General features: G+C 40.7%; 1 protein-coding gene across 1 annotated transcript in view; it reads left to right on the forward strand.

Moving 5' to 3' along the window:
• Nucleotides 1–19931, forward strand: part of dnah10 (dynein axonemal heavy chain 10) — a 48474-nt gene that overhangs the window by 15468 nt on the left and 13075 nt on the right. Inside the window, exons 30-66 of the mRNA XM_069182090.1 lie at nt 66–289; nt 694–963; nt 1261–1444; nt 1679–1813; nt 2237–2389; nt 3006–3194; nt 3427–3573; nt 4348–4539; nt 4870–4988; nt 5221–5379; nt 5730–5865; nt 6061–6183; nt 6471–6602; nt 6800–7016; nt 7175–7294; nt 7421–7566; nt 7791–7943; nt 8089–8349; nt 8438–8610; nt 8696–8789; nt 9389–9556; nt 9876–10064; nt 10540–10711; nt 10994–11197; nt 11288–11368; nt 11647–11844; nt 11958–12119; nt 12613–12787; nt 13476–13657; nt 14066–14202; nt 14638–14855; nt 15104–15325; nt 16418–16565; nt 17518–17797; nt 18164–18393; nt 18990–19263; nt 19662–19766. Of these exons, the coding sequence (XP_069038191.1) occupies nt 66–289; nt 694–963; nt 1261–1444; nt 1679–1813; nt 2237–2389; nt 3006–3194; nt 3427–3573; nt 4348–4539; nt 4870–4988; nt 5221–5379; nt 5730–5865; nt 6061–6183; nt 6471–6602; nt 6800–7016; nt 7175–7294; nt 7421–7566; nt 7791–7943; nt 8089–8349; nt 8438–8610; nt 8696–8789; nt 9389–9556; nt 9876–10064; nt 10540–10711; nt 10994–11197; nt 11288–11368; nt 11647–11844; nt 11958–12119; nt 12613–12787; nt 13476–13657; nt 14066–14202; nt 14638–14855; nt 15104–15325; nt 16418–16565; nt 17518–17797; nt 18164–18393; nt 18990–19263; nt 19662–19766 (6472 nt within the window). The remainder of the gene's footprint in view (nt 1–65; nt 290–693; nt 964–1260; nt 1445–1678; nt 1814–2236; nt 2390–3005; nt 3195–3426; nt 3574–4347; nt 4540–4869; nt 4989–5220; nt 5380–5729; nt 5866–6060; nt 6184–6470; nt 6603–6799; nt 7017–7174; nt 7295–7420; nt 7567–7790; nt 7944–8088; nt 8350–8437; nt 8611–8695; nt 8790–9388; nt 9557–9875; nt 10065–10539; nt 10712–10993; nt 11198–11287; nt 11369–11646; nt 11845–11957; nt 12120–12612; nt 12788–13475; nt 13658–14065; nt 14203–14637; nt 14856–15103; nt 15326–16417; nt 16566–17517; nt 17798–18163; nt 18394–18989; nt 19264–19661; nt 19767–19931) is intronic.

The following is a 19931-nucleotide window of genomic DNA, read 5'->3' on the forward strand; positions in this document are numbered from 1 at the left end:
GCCAGGTACGACTCCTCAAAGAGCCTTCTCTTGTTTGTAACCAACATACGTCCTAATCCTACCAGATGTACGACAACATCGCCTCTTTGAAGTTTGAGGAGGGCAACAACGGTGAGACGCTGGCGGTGGCGATGGTGTCAGCGGAAGGGGAGGTGATGACCCTGAGGCAGGCCATCCCAGCTGAGGGCCGCGTGGAGGAGTGGATGACAGCAGTCCTGCAGGAGATGAGGAGGACCAACAGGCTCATCACCAAAGAAGCCATCTTCAGATACTGTGAGGACCGCAACAGGTGGGAACCAGTTGACACACAGCTAAAACAAAGGGTAAAAACTGAACTATAGTGGCCGATAGAAATCTGTTGCAGTACTAAGGGGTTTTCACGTTTTATTCATTTTAATTTTTGGTTTTTGAAGTAGTGCTATGCTACAAGACCCATTTTCAGGTACATATTAGGCAAAAGAGCTGTAGTGTCTAATTTACATGTCCATATCGCCTTTTGACTGGATAACTTAAAAAGTAAAGTTTAATACTGATTTTCATTTTAATGTACAGTGCTTATTTTGCAATCGTTTACATGAGTTATATTATCCCTTTGCTTTTATTATGGCGAAAAACCCTTCACAAGTAATCATTGTGGAATGTGGTTGCATGTGCATTGTGAATGTGAGTATGTTTGACTGTTGTGTGCTTCAGGGTGGACTGGATGCTGCTGTACCAGGGTATGGTGGTGCTGGCTGGCAATCAGGTGTGGTGGACGTGGGAGGTGGAAGACGTCTTTCACAAAGTGAAGAAAGGGGAGAAGCAGGCACTAAAGAACTACGCCAAGAAAATGCACCAGCAGATCGATGACCTGGTCACTCGGATCACACAGCCGCTGAAGAAGAATGATCGCAAAAAATACAACACTGTCCTGATCATCGATGTCCATGCCAGGGACATTGTAGATAACTTTGTTAGGGACAGGTAGGATTTGAGTCTTGTTTTTGAAACAAGAATATTACATGCCATTACCATCATTCTAAAAAAAATCTTCAGTTTTGAAATCACATGAAATCATGTCTGGTAAATGAATCTTGAAATGGATGGTTTAAAAAATTGTATTCGAAGACTTTAATTTCCATAAACAAGCTGGCCTTTTGTGGTCCCTGTAAAATTATAATAACATTGAAATTTACATCTGGAATATAGTAATGATTGTGTTGTGAGAAACTGCGTGATCCTGTGAGTCGGCTCATTGCTGCTTGTTTGGAATGTTTCCAGTATCATGGATGCCCGGGAATTCGAGTGGGAGAGCCAGCTGCGGTTTTACTGGGATCGCGAACCGGATGATCTCTTTGTTCGTCAGTGCAGTGCTAGTTTCTCCTATGGCTATGAATACATGGGATTGAACGGTCGTCTGGTCATCACTCCCCTAACTGACCGGATCTATCTGACACTCACACAGGTATTTCACAGATTTGTAAGGGAAATGCTTTGTAGTTCTCCCATGTTTTTGCCAAGTCAGTTTGTGAATGGGCTTCATGCTCCTGTCTGTTTCAGGGTGCTTTACTCTAGCACTTTTCATCCCGTCTTGTTCAGGATGTGCTGAGTCCACAAAGCTACTGATCAGGTGCACTATTTTGTAGCTGTATTACTGTTGTCAGCATTCAGTACGTTTAGTCTGTCCTTTCTGAACCAGGCTCTCTCAATGTACCTGGGAGGAGCACCTGCAGGGCCTGCTGGCACTGGGAAAACTGAGTCCACGAAAGACTTGGCCAAGGCCCTGGGCCTGCTGTGTGTGGTCACCAACTGTGGGGAAGGCATGGATTACAAAGTAGGTACATGAGGAGACTTTCATCTGGACTTCATAAGGATTTTACTTTCATAGGTCACATCAGTAGCTTCTGTGATACAAGAGCACAAAGTGCATGTAATAATAAATTTAATGAATTAGGTAATAACATTTAATTGAAAGGGTTAAAAATTGTGCTTTTATGAACAAAAATTTAAAAAATGAATTTGAAGTATTTCTCTCAATGCCTTTTCATTCTTGTTCCTCATAAGAGGAATCACAGAATTAGGTCCAGTGTTCAACCATAGGTGGTAAATAACATTATTACAATGCATTAATACGAAACGTTAATATAAAATAAGGTGAAGGAGAAATTGTATCTTAAAATAAAAATCGTTAGCTCAGATGTCACTGTGATAAACTGTGTTTTTCTTAATTCCTCTCTGCTCTACCTTTGTGTTTAAGGCTGTTGGCAAGATTTTCTCTGGATTGGCTCAGTGTGGAGCCTGGGGCTGCTTTGATGAGTTCAACAGGATTGACGCCTCTGTGCTTTCAGTGATCTCTTCTCAGATCCAGACCATTAGAAATGCACTTATTCTGCATCTGAAGAGGTTCCATGTAAGCAAATAACTTCCTTCCGTCTGGAAAGTAAATCTCCATTTAGGTCAGTGGTTCTTAACCTGGGGTTCACACACCATTTGGGGGTGTGAGACACGCCAGATTTTTTAGAAGGTAGATCATTGAAAACGCAGTTTAAGCACAGGAACTACTTTGTTTCTTAAGACTTAAGTATTTTAAGGTAAATTTTAAAATTGTGTATTTTTTTGTATTTTTAATTCTGCTGCAAAGTTAAAATAAGTATATACTTCTATATCTTTCATGTTATAGTTATTATATATTTTAGTCTTAGAGAACTGACCTGCTTCAGTGATTTTTGATCAAGGATATGAGAATACATTCTGAGAACGAAAGGGGTGCAGGCTGTAGGAAAGGTTAGAAACCACTGATTTAAGCAATTATGTTAATTGACACACTCATTAAATATTTTTTAATTCTGATGTTGATTTTTTTCAGTAAATATTAATGCATTTAGTTTCCAATCCCTTCAGTTTTTGTATGGAAACGTTGATGCAATAACTTTTACATACACTATCAATGAATTGCAGCTTTGCAAATAATAATAGAGAATTGTGTTTAGTGCAGTTTTTATTGTGATGCTATGTGCTGTGTGCAGTTTGAAGGGCAAGAAATTGGTTTGGATGACCGGATGGGAATCTTTATCACCATGAACCCTGGATATGCTGGCCGGACTGAACTGCCTGAATCCGTGAAGGCCCTGTTTCGCCCAGTGGTTGTCATTGTGCCCGACTTGCAGCAAATCTGTGAAATCATGCTCTTTTCTGAAGGCTTCCTAATGGCCAAGGTGAAGAAAACAATAATTTTCTTAGCCAAGTAACAAGAGAGATGCATATAAATCTAGTTTAAAAACTGCTTAATGCAGCTTAATGGTGAAGTCTCCATGTAAGAAATAATGCACCACATAGGCAGTCATAAGTTACCCAAAGAACATAAAACTGCATGTTTTTCAAAATGAAGTTGTAATTAATTGTATTGTTGACATTTCAATCCAATATATCCTTCTATCTGTGATCTAGATCTTGGCTAAAAAGATGACAGTGTTATACAAACTTGCCAGAGAGCAGCTTTCTAAACAGCATCACTATGACTTTGGCCTTCGTGCCCTGAAATCGGTGCTGGTGATGGCAGGGGAGCTGAAGAGAGGATCTCCAGATCTGAATGAGGTACAGTATGTTAAAACCAGCAATTGCCCTATGACTTCAACACCTTCCACAATACATACAGTAGCTACAAAAAGTCACACACCTGTCGGATCACTGCTTTTGCTATGAAGGCATCCCTGTATAGAAAGCAAACACTAGTACATTTCCTATGTCTTTGCCAAAGGATCATCTATGAGCTTCATTTCTGGATTGTTTTTTTTAAAAGTGAAGAACACAGGTGTTATAAAATCCATGAAAAGCAAGTAGTATGGGAACCGTCAAACCCAGGTGTTGGGGAGTCATACCGATTGATGTTTTTATAGGCAGGTCTTGGGAAAACCAGACACATGCGGCCATTAAGGTACAAAGCACATGATTGTTATTTGCAGTGCAGAAACACATAATAACCACAACAAAAGCCTAGCTTTTCTTCGAGCTTCTAATTAGACTCTGGTTTCCTCTCTGACAATATTTAAGTAGCTAAGGTTCTTACCAAGCTTTCAAACTCACATTGCATAAACTGTACTTGTACTGTACTTGTGGTTTCACACAGGATCCATCCACATCACACAGAATGCCAGCTCCTCACAGGGCCTTCTGTTATCTCTTGCACTTTTCCCACATGAGGATCTCACTTCCTCCTTCCTTTCCTTTGGAAGCATCACTTGACTAGTTGTCCAGGACTGGTCAGGTAACGGAGGGCTATGGCTGAGGACTTTCATCTTGCCTGAACATGGCATCCTCGCAACATCTTATGGTGGACAAGATGAAATAAAAATGTCATGTGTTTTGTAGGACGTGGTGTTAATGAGAGCTTTGAGGGACATGAACCTGCCCAAGTTTGTTTTTGAGGATGTGCCCTTGTTCCTGGGGCTCATCTCAGACCTGTTCCCTGGACTCGACTGCCCACGTGTGCGCTACCCCAGCTTTAATGATGCCGTGGAACAAACCATCCAGGAAAATAAGTATGTCATGCTTCCCAACCAGGTAAGGGATTTCAGTCCTCTCCTGCCACTACAGTGATTGCTGTTTAATCCCTTAATGGATGTTGTGTTATATACTGTATTTTCATAAAGATACAGCCTTGTCATTCCTTTGATACAAAAAACATGCTGTTAACATAGCCATACAGTGGAGACAGAAGTGCAGTGCTAGACAACAAGTTCTGTAACAGGAAAGGGAAAGACCGCAGTACAAGAAGAAAGTCTGAAGATTTGAATGTGTGGGAAAGGTTACAATTTTAGTTAGAAACCATGTCTTGTAAAATCCAAAGACATTTCAGATAGTTCATGAAAGCTGTTTTATTTTGTCCTTCAGGTGGATAAAGTGGTCCAGATGTATGAGACGATGATGACCCGTCACACCACCATGGTGGTTGGGCCAACGGGAGGTGGCAAGTCAGTAGTCATCAACACCCTGTGCCAATCCCAGACCAGGTGAGTGAGGAGAAATTGTCTCCTCAAACTATTTGGGACTGAATATAATGTACAGACACTACTTAAAACAATTTTTACTGACACCAGAAAAATTATTTTAAAAAGCTAGATGTGTTAATTTAATTAGTGTTTAAGTTATGTATTATGCTTTTTTTTTCTTTCAGTTTTAGAGTGAGTGTATGGACTTGTGTTGTTATTTTATACGCTGTATTACAAAGGTGATGTTTTACAGGCTGGGGTTAGTGACTAAGCTGTATGCATTGAACCCCAAAGCAATGAGTGTAATTGAGCTGTATGGCATTCTGGACCCCATCACCCGGGACTGGACTGATGGCATCCTGTCCAACATATTCAGAGACATCAATAAACCCACAGATAAAAAAGAGAGAAGGTAAAAATGAGTCTACTGAATGTCTCTTTATCACATATAAGCATCACAGATTATTTTTGTTCATGACAAGCCTTTGAACATCAAAGGTATGAGTGACATTAATTCCAGTTGAAAATAGAAATTCACTGAAAAATAATGGGAGGCAGACCAAGGATTTTCTGTCAACCTGAAATCTTTAAGGATTTCCTTCTATAGTAGAAACTGTTAGTGGCATGGCTTTAGTTATGTATAATGTTTAATTCTGTTTGTGACTTGTTTCAGTTGTCTTGATGTGAACAGATTACTGTGATATACATTTTTATAATTGCTGTTTTTGTTGGTGCTGAGACGTGATATCGATTGTCCTGCAGGTATATCTTGTTTGACGGAGATGTTGATGCTCTGTGGGTTGAAAATATGAACTCGGTGATGGATGACAACAAGCTGCTGACCCTGGCTAATGGTGAACGTATCCGACTCCAAGCACACTGTGCCTTACTCTTTGAGGTAACACTCAGCTTAACTTTTCAGTGTTGCCCAGTATGATCATTCTACCCCATTCACACCTACCTTATTTTATCCCTTTCCCATGGCACAAGAATTGGCAAACCCGTAGTAATGTTCACTTTAGAAATTACTAGACTGTATGCCTACTAATTGTGTTTTACAGTGGTGGTTTCATGTGTTCTTTTTCTTCTTTAGGTTGGAGATTTGCAATATGCTTCTCCTGCCACTGTGTCCCGCTGTGGAATGGTATTTGTGGATCCCAAAAACCTACGCTTCTCACCCTACTGGCAAAAGTGGGTCAACAGCAGGCCGGCAAAGGTAGGAGAGTGCTTTCAAATTCATCTGTTCAATTAACGATCTTCTTTTGTAATGCTTTTTTGAAATATGCAGTGATGTACTTTGGACTCTAGATTTGAGAATATTGCATAGTAATAATGAGCTCACAAATATATAAAAAGGCACTAATTTGTAAAAAGCCATGTATCTTTAAGTGTTTAAGTTTATCACATGAGCTTATTTAAGTGTGAAAACAGTTCTTAGCAGATGTGATCTTCAGGACCTGTTTTACCTGATGAACTGTTACATCATCTTTTACACCATGACAGGAACAAGCAGAACTAAATAAACTGTTTGAAAAGTACGTTCCTGACACCATTGCGATGATAGTGGAAGGAATTGTTGATGGCAAACAGGGGGAAAAACTAAAGACTATTGTTCCGCAAACAGACTTAAACATGGTAAGTTGTAAGAATGTGAAAAAAATATATAATTACACATTTCAGATTGAAATGTGGAAAAGGTTGCTTTCTAGGACATTTCCACTTCAGGGCACATTGCACCTCTTAAATAGCCAGAGGTATCTGTTTTTAAATGTTTTAAACCTATGTGCCGTGTGTAGTTTCTCTTGGTCTTATGGTATGGTGTGATGTGACAGGTGGTCCAGCTCAGTATGATGCTGGATGCTCTACTAGAAAAAGAAGTGGAGGAGGCAGACGAACTGGAGTGCTATTTCCTGGAGGCCTTGTACTGTTCCCTGGGAGGTGCCTTATTGGAATCAGGGAAGACTAAGTTTGATCAGTACATTAAAAGACTGGCTTCCATGTCCACGGTTCATGATGAAAAAACACTAGCTGGACCAGGAGAACTGCCAGGTAATCTAGCCATTTTCAGTCGCGGTATTATCATCTCATTGTTGTAAAGCTCCATCAATCTTTTTGCAGACCAGAACCCATGAATTCATGCCATTTAAAACAGATAAGTAGGTGATGTTGTAAAAACCATCTTCTTTTATTACCCTGTTTCTTTGCAGGTCACCTCCCAACCCTGTATGACTTTCATTTTGATGGGGAGCAAAAGAAATGGCTGCCCTGGAGCTCTCTGGTTCCTAAATATATTCACAACCCTGACATCAAGTTTATTGACATCCTTGGTGAGTTTCTGTATGGTTTTTGCATATTATAGCAGTGCTGTTTTTACTCTTCTTTGAAACAATATTTATACAGTTTATTGTACAAGCTGCTCCGCATTATCATATCTTTTCTGTTGCTTGTTTCAGTGCCTACAGTGGATACAACACGCATCAGCTGGCTGGTGGAGCAGATGGTGAAGATCAAGCGCCCTGTTGTGCTGGTGGGAGAGTCTGGTACCTCCAAGACTGCCACGACTCAGAACTTCCTCAAAAATCTCAATACAGACACAACAGTAGGTCCAAAAAATTTTGCATTAAAAAAGATTGTGCTTAAACATAGTACAAGGATAAAAGTTTGATGGAGGATCTGATGAAATTCACGTGCAGGCATGCAGCCAAGGATTAAAATGCTGCACATTTGATTTTGAGTAAAAAGATATCTGAAATTGAGACATATACCATGGGAATTCAGGAGTCTTCTTGGCACCTTTGTCACTCTTTTTACTGTCTCATATAGGTAATGCTAACAATCAATTTCTCATCCCGGACCACTTCGATGGATCTCCAAAGAAACCTTGAAGCAAATGTGGAGAAAAGAACTAAAGAAACATATGGGCCTCCTATGGGAAAGAGGCTGTTGGTGTTTATGGATGATCTTAACATGCCAAGGGTAAGACCACATTGAGACAACTCTCCTGGGTTTCAAAATCCAGCCACACCAAATCGTAAACTACATGTTACAATATACTGTATCTAGGGCCCTCTGAAGATGTCTTCCTCCATCAAATAATTAAAAGAACTCTTGATCCTTGCAGGTTGATGAATATGGGACACAGCAGCCTATAGCCCTTCTCAAACTGCTTCTAGACAGAGGTGGCATGTATGATCGGGGTAAAGAGCTCAACTGCAAGATTCTCAAAGATCTTGGCTTTATTGCCGCAATGGGGAAAGCAGGTGGTGGAAGGAATGAAGTAGACCCCAGGTTTATTTCTCTGTTCAGTGTTTTCAATGTACCTTTCCCTGAAGAGGAGTCCCTTCATCTCATATATTCCTCCATTCTGAAAGGACACACTAAGGTAATGTCACCGTCTTGCTACCCTTTCCACTTTTGCAAAATGGACTCCTAAAGAAAATAGTAGTGCAAGATGTATTCTCTCTTTGCAGACATTTGAGGAGTGTATACAAGCTATTTGTGATAAGCTTACATTTTGTACATTGGAGCTCTACAAAACCATTATTAAAGATCTGCCTCCCACTCCATCAAAGTTCCATTACATTTTCAATCTGAGAGACCTTTCCAGGATCTACAACGGATTGACATTAACCCATCCAGAGAGGTGAGATTATCTGTTCTTCATCTAGAAGAAAAGATGTAACTAAGCAGGGAGAAGTCTTAATATATTGTAAATGCTGTTTTTGCAGATTTCTTACAGTCCCACAGTTCGTGAGAGTTTGGAGGAATGAATGCTTGCGTGTTTTTCATGACCGGCTTATTAATGAAACTGACAAAGTTCTGGTATGTCCATGCAAAGGTTTCTAATATTATATGTGATATTTTAATTTGAATATGGTGGAATTATGGGTAGCACAGTGGTGCAGTGGTTAGCATTGGTGCCTCAGAGCGGTAAGGTCCTGGGTTCAGTTTCAGACCTGGGATTCTGTATGTTCTCCATGTGTTCACTTGGGTTTCTTCTGGATGCTCCAGTTTCCTCCCGCAGTCCAAAAACTGGGATGTTAATTGGCTTCCAGGGAAATAAATCCTGGTATGAGTGTCTGCTTCTAATGTCTGTGTGTCTGCTCTGTGATGGACTGATGTCCCATCCAGGGTGTACCCTGCCCTGTACCCCTTGCTTGTCCACAACAACAAATTGGAAGAAGTGGTTAGAAAACGGATAGATGGATGTTGGAATTACTTTAGGATTACAGCTATTATTTGTAATTTCCTAAAAATACTATATTTCTTGTGTAGTAACAATGCTATCACTGTTCTAGATTTTCTTCTTTCTCTCCAAACATGTGGATTGGCATATGCAGAATACACTCTCACCAGCAATGACTTAAGTGTACTAACACTTTGAAAACCCATATTTATAATTTCATCTATTCCGTTTTGAGGTCCAAGGCCATATCAAGAATTTAATTGAAGAACATTTTAAGGCTGATCTGGAGTCTGCAATCCGGGACCCTATCCTGTTTGGAGACTACCGGGCAGCGCTGAATGAAGCAGAGCCTCGGGTGTATGAAGATATCCAGGACTATGATGCCTCTAAAGCTTTATTCCAGGTAACCGTGTTTCTAATTACTGTACCCAACCCCATTTTTTCTTTCATAATTAGTTAATTTGGGAAGTGCATAATTTAAGATGTTTGTTGTTCTTCTTCGCAATGATCATAGATCCTGTTACATTTATGTATTGTTTACTTTGCTAAGCATTTTATTGGAGTTTTTATTCTTGTCAAACAATTCAACAAGTATTATTGCCAGATTTCAAGGTACCTTTTTTGTACATGAAACTGATAAAAGTAATATAATAAAGTCACAAAGGAATATATCTGAAAGTATATTTTCTTATTCCTATTTTTCTGGTTTTTGGCTGCCATAGGAAATTTTGGAAGAATACAACGAGACAAGAGCCCGTATGAAATTGGTGCTGTTTGACGACGCTCTGGAGCATTTGACACGCATCCACAGGATCATCAGGATAAACCGTGGCCATGCACTGCTGGTGGGCGTGGGGGGATCGGGGAAGCAGTCCCTCACCAAACTGGCAGCCTTTGCAGCTGGGTGCGAGGTGAGTGAGATTTCCAGTATAACATTGATCAGACTGTCTTGTCTAGCCATTTCCTAAACAGTGTCCGCTCATCAGGTTCAACAACATGCCCCAGCTAGCTTCTTTCAGACTCCCACAGCCCTTTGTGTAAAGAAGTATCTCATGTTCTTAGTTGTGAATACAGTACCCTTCCCTTTAGTTTGCTTCATATTGCCTCCATACAGCTCTTTCCAATTGCATTCTAAAAGAATGGAGAAGACATACATTGATCAAGTACAATAGCTGATACCTTGAGACAACATTCTGATTAACCCACAGGTTATACTCCCTGCTGTTTCAAATCTTTATGGGTGCAATACTTTATCATTGCACAACCTCTGGGGTTGGAAACTAAACTTCTCAGTGCTGAAGCAATTCTTTTTTATTCTGTTGTGAAAGGAAATACAAATGTTTCAGTATATTAAGTATTAAGTATATTTGAATGTTTTTGCAACAGGTGTACGAGATTGTCCTGAGTCGGGGCTATTCAGAAAATAACTTCCGTGAGGATCTGAAGACTCTGTACCTGAAGCTAGGGATAGAGAATAAGAAAATGGTCTTCCTCTTTACTGATGCCCATGTGGCAGAAGAAGGTTTCTTGGAACTTATTAATAATATGTTGACATCAGGTGCTTATAATTTTTTTTATTTTGTTGTTAGAAATGTGTTTTATTTATTGATATATTATAGGGGTTGATTGCATGCTATTTTTTCTTTTTGTGGCATACTTTGGTGTAAGACAGAGTGCAAATCCAATTTATTGGTAAACAGAATTGGTTTTCTACATAAACATTCTTTGTATTTTTCTCATACGTTTTGAAAATGGAAAAAACGCAGTGTTCATTTGCAGAAACTCAAACCAGTTTGGAATGGTAGATCTGGGGCATGTTACTAAAACAATGTCTTTCCAGGCATGGTGCCAGCTCTGTTCCCAGATGATGAGAAGGAATCAGTGCTGGGACAGGTCAGGGATGAAGCCATGAAACATGGCGTGGGGCCTGCGAAGGAGAGTGTCTGGCAGTATTTTGTGAATAAGAGTGCTAACAACCTCCACATCGTTCTGGGCATGTCTCCTGTTGGAGACACTTTGAGGACACGATGCAGAAACTTCCCAGGCATGCTCATTTCCTCTCATTGTGCTTATGTGGTTGTTGAACCCTAATTAGAGCATACATATTAACTGAATGTTGTTACTCCTCTTAAAGGTCTGGTGAATAACACTGGGATTGACTGGTTCCTGCCGTGGCCTCCACAGGCACTGCATGCAGTTGCTCAATCATTCCTGGGTACGTCGCATGAGCTCCAGTGCCTTAAAGTACAGGTTAAGAGTAGGATGTTACTGCGATGCCAAATATAGAACATGTTGAAACCACAAAAATATTCATTAAGATTGAATCTTCTTTTCATGTTGAATTGTTAATGTTTTCTGTAGTGTAAGAATGTCAAACACAGTTGAGATACAGATTTACTGTAGAAGAGAATGTATCAAGTGGGGGGAATTTAATTGAAGGTATAATACACATTCCTGTAGAGTCACTGTATTAATTGACATTCCTGATGACAGGTGAAAATCCAATGATCCCATCTCAGCACTCTGAAGCAGTTATTGGTCATGTGTGCATGGTGCATGGGTCTGTTGGGGAATTCAGTAAGAAGTTCTTGCAGAAACTGAGACGCAGCAATTACGTGACCCCGAAGAACTACCTGGACTTCATCAGCACGTATTCCAAACTTCTTGAAGAGAAAGATCAATATATACTGGGTAAATATTTAGACAAAATACGAACCATTTCTCATCACACCCACAGATCCCTATGCTCTAGATGGCGTTGTTATTTGGCGTGTTGTTATTTTTGCACTCTCTGCTTCTTTCAGGACAGTGTAAACGCTTGGAAGGGGGTTTGGATAAACTGAAGGAGGCAAGTGTGCAACTAGCAGAGCTCAACACAAAGCTGGCTGAACAAAAAGTGGTGTTAGCTGAGAAATCTGCTGCCTGTGAGATACTGCTCCAGGAGATCTCCACCAACACGGCTGTTGGTAAGTGTGCATGATCAACATTATACTCCAAAGGCCATGGCTGAGGAAATTAACTATGACCATTCCCACAGCATATCTCGATGGCCCACATCATGTACACGTTCTGCCTTACAAACTGAAGCACAACTTTGTTATAAAATTCTAGGAACTTGTTTGGTTGCTATTAGGTAATTTATCTGAGGATCCCCTTCAGCTGTTTCTTAGAAGAACCTGACGACAAACTGCAAACAGAATATACTGTTCATTACATTTATAGACAAAACGTTCATTCCCATCATCACAACACTTTCATATATACAGTATGTATGGTGAAAGGTTGTTTGTAGTATTTTATGAGAACAGCATCTCATGATTACATCTTGAATATATGAACGCCACATCTAACGCCCTCTTTTGTGTTCACCCTGGCTTTTTGGATAATGATGTCAGCCTCAACTGCAGGTGCTGATGCTTAATGTGTTAATAGTGAGATAAACCATTCTCTGACCTACAGCGGAGGAGAAGAAGAAGCTGGCAGAGGACAAGGCAGTGGAGATTGAGGAGCAGAACAAGGTGATCGCGGTGGAGAAGAAGGATGCAGAAAGCTCACTGGCTGAGGCTCTGCCCGCCCTCGAGGCAGCCAGGCTGGCACTGCAGGATCTGGACAAGTCTGACGTGACGGAGATCAGGTGCAGTGGTCTAGGCTAGTCTACGCACAGTAGCACTCTAAGACACTGTTATGGACATCTGATGCTAACACTTCAGCATCCCACAGACTTCTTTTCAAGAAAATAAATAGTGCCTTTATGTTTTCAATAGCTATCATTTTTAAACTGCTTTATATTTAATAGATGTGGTTCATTTTACTGTTTTTTTTAATTGAAATATCATTGTTTTGCATTGTTTTGAGATAATTTCAATGTACAGTGTACAAAGAAGGTGTAAATATTGACATACTGATAGGCATTTTTGAAAGAAAGAAGGTGTCTTTCAGTAGGTGCAAAAACCTAATTCAATGCTAAATTGTTACCTGAGACCCATTCACATAGATGACATTTTTTGTTTTTATGCATCTGGTGAAGGAGAATGTAAGTATGAATGTATTTTTGTTTGTTTTATTTGTTGTATTTATATTTTCAAGGGTCCAGAAATGGTTCATTTGTGTTGCTGTGCTGTGATAGTCCGTTTCTTTCCTGTGTGCAGTACACTCTTGCCCACTTTAAAAATGGGAGAGGAAAAGAAACCGTCACTGCCCATAAGTCTTTAACACCTCCCTGGTCTATCTGAGAGCTTAACTGTAGGAATATTAAAAAAGATACCTGGCAGTTTTATGAATGTTACTTTGTCTTTTTGTTTTCTTGAATTGAAATTTTACAGATCATTTGCCAAACCACCAAAGCAGGTCCAGGTAGTGTGTGAGTGTATCTTGGTCATGAGGGGGTATAAAGAGATCAGCTGGAAGAGTGCTAAAGGAATGATGTCAGAGGCCAACTTCCTGCGATCCCTCATGGAGATGGACTGTGATGGCATCAGTGCTGGACAGGTCAAAGTTGTGAGAGGTACAGTAACATTGTTAACATTAGAAATGCTAACCACAATTTCCCACAAAATAGATTATAAATGATATCATAGAGCTACAGTATCTGAATACAAATTAAGATCATAATTCATATGTGCTTCTCCTAGAACATTTCCCAGTCCATTTGTCCATCAGCTTTATGAATTTGCACCTCAGGTGAAGATCAACTGTGACCTTGGTGGTTGAGCAGTTTCTCTACTATAACAAAAGTACAATTGTGGTATACACATAATAAACTTGGCTCTAATGGAATATCTTAAACTCAGATTATTTTCGGTTAACTTTGTTTTCTCTACTATTAGAGAAGGTAGTCCCAAGAGTTGAGGACTGCATTCCATTGCTGGTGTCGAATTGTAAATCCTTCTGTAATGCTGATGTTTTGTTTTAGGCTTTTTAAAGAACTTAAACACAACCTTTGAAGAAATGCAAGCCATCAGCAAAGCAGGATCTGGAATGCTGAAGTTTGTGGAAGCTGTAATGGGATACTGCGATGTAGCCAAGGAAATTAAACCCAAAAGAGAAAAGGTAGAATTGGCTTGTTTGGTATTGTATTAATTACACAATATAAAAATGGATGGGCTGGTGCAGAGCTAATTCAGGAGCAGGTAAAGGAACCTACCATATGCAGATATACAGGTATATTACCGGTAGCAAAATTGTAATTGATCCCACCTGGCTATAAAAGAAATGCCTGGCTCACTGTTTCAATCTGCAACAAATCTTCCTTTGGACTATCTGTATTTTTATTTTGCAGGGCTATAAAAAGTACAAATCTTGGATAAAAGCACTTATTAAAATAATTTCACAACTAAATCACATTGCTAGATGCAACAATAGATCAGTAAATCACCAAGGAGAAAGCTTTGATTCACAGATGGACCACATGTGCTGAATTCGGTGTGTGAAGATTCTCAAGTCTCGAATGTTTTGCGATTGTTGATTCTCCTGCTGTACTCCTAGGTGGCCAGGTTGGAAAAGAACTTTTTCCAGAGCAAGAGGGAGCTAGAGCGTATCCAGAACGAGCTGGGGGCCATCCAGAGGGAGCTGAAGGCCCTGGGGGATAAGTACGAGGAGGCCATGCGGGAGAAGCAGCAGCTGCAGGCGGAGGCAGAGGTCATGGAGAGGCGGCTCATCGCCGCAGACAAGCTCATCTCAGGACTGGGATCTGAGAATGTCCGGTAAGCAGCATGGAGAGCTCATCACAGTGCTGTAGCACGCAGTTTTGTCTATGATTTAAAGGTGACTCTGAGGGCTTTTGAGTAACATTTGAAAAAAACTCAGAACAGATCTAGAAGACCTCATGTATTTAAACCTCAATTGAAAGAAGATTTAACACTGCGGTGGATTTCCTTTTTAAAAAAAAATAGATATAGTCGGCATAAAACCTAACTATACCATACCTGCTCCCCGTGCTGTGTGTTCTCAGGTGGACCAATGACCTGGAAGAGCTGAAGCAGAAGAGGGTCCGCCTGCTGGGGGACTGCCTGATCTGTGCCGCCTTCCTCAGTTATGAGGGGGCCTTCAGCTGGGACTTCCGCAAAGAGATGGTGTACGAGAAGTGGCAGCAGGATGTGCTGCAGAGGGGCATCCCCGTCAGCCAGCCCTTTCGCGTCGAGAGCCTGCTGACCGACGAGGTGGAGATCAGCAGGTGTGTGTTCCGCGGGGCAGTGGCACTCGCATGCTGACACTCTTCCCCCAGCACCGCAAAGCCGGGAAATCGGGAAGGCAGGCACCCCTGAGCATCGCCGGTAATGAAGCTGGCAACTTCTTAGATGCAGCCATCATTGTCAAATATAACTAACAGGAGAATTTTCTGAGCTTTCCAATGGGAATTCCAGTAGCCTCCAATTTACCGTGCAACTAATTGGCCTCATCACAGTATCCTGGAGGGAGCTTTGTGTCCTGTATTTCAACAGTGATGATATTATGGAATGCTGTTTCTTTAGAAAATCCTCTACTTTTTATTGGTGTATGAAAAAAAGAAAAAACATTATATAACTTGGGCAGTTACATTTGCTAGTCATCTTTATTTTTTAGGAAAAAAAACATACATTTAATTCTTAAGCTTTAAAATCAACGCCAATCTGTCAGTGAGTTCTCATAGAGTTGATATCTTTCTACACTAGATGGCAGAATTTGCCTTTTTTTTACATCTTGATTCATACAACTCAACTCAGTTTTATGAACTCTGAGAGAATCTAAAAAACATTACTGGTCAAAGACCATAGCCTTCCCTATAGCTGCAAAGGAACAAGTCCATGCTGAAAAGAGAAGAAACACAACTTTTCAGCTGTGGAGCCTTCTTCTCTGTAGCTACTGTCTGCAATCCTTGTTTATTCCTACTACTAACCATCCATCCTTTATCTAACCGATCTTCCAGTTGAGGTACATGGGGGAGCCAGAGGCTGTCCCCGCAAGCAACAGGTGTAAGACAGGGTCCACCCTGGATGGGGACGCCAGTCCATCGCAGGGCTGACTCACAGACACGTGCATGCTCACACCTCGACGCCAATTAACTGACCAGTATATCTTAGAACCCTGGGAGGAAAGCAGAGCACGCGACTAAAATCCACAGGAACATGGGGTGAACATCCAAACTCCACGCAGATAGCACCCCAGGTCCAAAGTTGATCCCAAGGCCTAACCTCTGCGAAGTTGTTCCCATGCTAACCCCCTGTGCCACCTTGCTACCCTACTAAGCATGCATGCATTACTTTAAATGCGTTGTGCTGTTGTGTAGGTGGGGCTCTGAAGGCTTGCCGCCAGACGAGCTGTCGGTTCAGAACGGCATCCTGACCACACGGGCCAGCCGCTTTCCCATGTGCATTGACCCCCAGCAGCAAGCCCTGAACTGGATCAAGAAGAAGGAAGGGCGCAACAATCTCAAGGTACAAAACAAATCCAAATGCCAGTTTTTAAGAAGGTACATCGACTGTATGGCCTTAAGAAATATTTCCAAATCAAGTGTGCTGTGACTGTATATTCCCTTTCATTCTGATTTGTCTTTTTTGTGTTTTTAATTTTATCCCCACTCAATGTAGAACTGCCAGTTGCTTCTTTGCAGCTGTTGTCTTGTGCTGCAGAGCCATTGGTCCTTTAATACTGGTCACATTACCAGGTACTTGGCACCTTCCACAGGAGAATTTGCACGATTCGGAGGAGTGGTGCATTTCTCACTGTCACGTAAGCCTGCTGGTGCCCAGGAAGGGAGTTGCTGGAGAACTGGGAGAGCCTGGGTTAAGTAATGCCAACCTTACCCCATGATGGAGTTCTGCCAGTTGTGCAATGCCCTTGGGGAATTATGGTCACAGCCAGTGAGTGCTATAAGTCGTGCAGTAGTTTTTTTCTTGTGAACATATGTTCAGGAAAGAGCAAGAAGAAGAATAAACAGTTATAAACATAAATCTCATACAGAAATTAGAATGTATTCCTCTTGATAGGAGGAAGCACCTGCCTGTGTTGTCAAGATTTTTGCGCTAGCAAAATGTCATTTAGCTGTATGTCCTTCTGTAAAAGCACTTTTTGTGACTGAATTTCACCAAGTGCAATCTAATTGTATCTCATTCTTCACCCTATCTTGTAAGATAGATTTTTATATTATTGTCAGGTCCACCAGCAAATGCTGTAATACCTGAAGATTATAAATATTTTAATATTCCTCACTAAGAGGCACTTTGTGCAGGTTTGTCAGTATTGCATTCTGTAGTGTTCTATAAATCCTTATAAGATTGGTTTTATTTCATTCATATAATCATGTTTTTAATCAATATACATTGAATTTCATAGCATGTGTTCAAAAGATTCTCCTGAGAAGTTTTGAATATCACTATTTTGTTCCAGATTTCCTCTTTCAATGATCCAGATTTCCTCAAGCAGCTAGAAATGGCAATCAAGTATGGCTTCCCCTTCCTGTTCCAAGACGTTGATGAGTACATTGATCCCGTGATCGACAATGTCCTCGAGAAGAACATTAAAGGAGCTCAGGGTCGGCAGATCATTGTGCTTGGTGATAAGGAAGTGGACTACGACCCAAACTTTAAACTCTACTTGAACACCAAACTGGCCAACCCAAAATATTCCCCTTCAGTGTTTGGAAAGGCAATGGTCATTAACTACACAGGTATTAAAAAATAATCTAGCATCACAAGATACTGTAGCACTCAAACCTGGAATTTGATTGTGTTGAGTACAATACCATTAAGGAGTCTTAGCATGTGTCTTGAGTTAGTACATCAGTGTGATCTTAATATTAGATTGCATAAAGTGTAATTTTATCATGCTATTCTTAAGGAGATTGTAATAAAGCAGTTTTAAATTTAGTCAACCTGGACTCAGATATTGTACTCTGTAATTCATGTACTGTTGAATTACATAAAAAGCATGCAAGTGAGCATGAAGGTCCTGAGTAGTCAGTCTGTAGGATGGTCTCCAGCTCCCCAAATAAGGCTGGTATGTTGTGAATGGACCTCTCCTGTTCTGCACGCAGTGACTCTGAAGGGTCTGGAGGACCAGCTGCTCAGTGTGATTGTGGGCTTCGAGAGGAAGGAGCTGGAGGAGCAGCGTGCTCGTCTGATTCAGGAGACGAGCGAGAACAAGAAGCTGCTGAAGGACCTGGAGGACTCCCTGCTGCGGGAGCTGGCCACCTCCACTGGGAACATGCTGGACAACGTGGAGCTGGTCCAGACCCTGGAGGAGACCAAGTCCAAGGCCACCGAAGTGAGTCCTGCACCGGCCGAACCAACACCACAACACCACATCGCCGAATTCTCATTCCACCCGCTGGCACTCTGGGAATCCTACCATTAATTTGGCAGGCTGCTAATATTCAGTGTTATGTACAAGGGTTATGATTACCTGTTTGTTTTACAAGTTAATTTTAGCGCCATTTTATATTGCTGGGTTTGTTGGAGAAATCTGAGTGAGTAAATCCTCCTGTCAGGATGCCAGAACTGGCCATAAAATCAATTCTCACATACTGTAGATCGTCTCAAGTGGAGACAGTTTTAGAATATATTTACTCTTTGAGAAATATGGTGATTTTAACAGCTAATTCTGCAATCATTCATTTCTTTTTTATCTCCTTCAGTCCTTTGCTTGGAGTTTCTAGCAAACTTATAATGTAAATTCAGGGAATGAAGGTCTTATTATTAAGTTTGTTAAATGTATTTGTGCAGTGAAACCAGTTCAAACAGATTTTTTTGGGTTTTCATTAAGAGAGAGTAATGGTGTTTTTTTGATTGATGCAGGCAATAAAAGTCGGTTTTCCCATGCCTAATGGCACTGAGTTTGTTCCTGTGTTTTGCTGTTCGAAGGTGTCGGAGAAACTGAAACTGGCAGAGAAGACAGCAGTTGACATTGACAAACTACGTGATGGTTACAGGCCTGCTGCCAAGAGAGGTGCCATTTTATTCTTCGTGCTGGCTGAGATGGCGCTGGTGAACACCATGTACCAGTACTCCCTGGCTTCTTACCTGGACGTTTTTGATTTTTCCTTGCGGAAGTCACTGCCAGACTCCATCCTGGTCAAGAGACTGAAGAACATCATGGACACACTCACTCACAACGTCTATAACTATGGCTGCACTGGTTAGTGTCAGGGTCAGTCTAAGAGAAAACTATTTACGGTGCGAGCTCATTGCTCAGTTATTTTGAAAGTATACTCTTCAGTCCTGCAGCATATTCTTGCTTCTTGTTGCAAGTAGTGGTAAACATAAATTACAAATCAAGCTTTAAAAAATATTTTGATTGTTTTCTAGATCACAAATGGGAAAACAAAAATATAGATATCTGTATTTTAACAATGAATTAATATTAATATAGTATGAAGTAATATTAATAACTACTAATATTTGTATTATTTTATGATTGGTCCTTGCATGTCAATGTTATTAGGAATCCATCATTAGTCTGTTTGGTAATAAATGGAGTTACTATTCTACTAGAAAGCTACATTGATAATATTTTGCAATATTTTTTGTTCACAGGCTTGTTTGAGAAGCACAAACTGCTCTTCTCATTTAACATGACCATCAAAATAGAGCAGGCAGAGGCAAGAGCACCACAGGAAGAGCTGGATTTCTTCCTCAAGGGTAGGGCTGTCCACGCTCCCATCACCATACTTACAGCTGCTTCTGTTTCACTTAATGTGGACGTGATCTGCCTATACACTTGCATGTGATAGTAATTATATTGCAGGATATTTTATAAGAATTGACTTTTGGTGTCTAGGATGAGAATTTTATGGATAACACAAG

Source organism: Lepisosteus oculatus, chromosome 22 (genome assembly GCF_040954835.1).
Source record: "Lepisosteus oculatus isolate fLepOcu1 chromosome 22, fLepOcu1.hap2, whole genome shotgun sequence".
Classification (NCBI taxonomy): domain Eukaryota; kingdom Metazoa; phylum Chordata; class Actinopteri; order Semionotiformes; family Lepisosteidae; genus Lepisosteus; species Lepisosteus oculatus.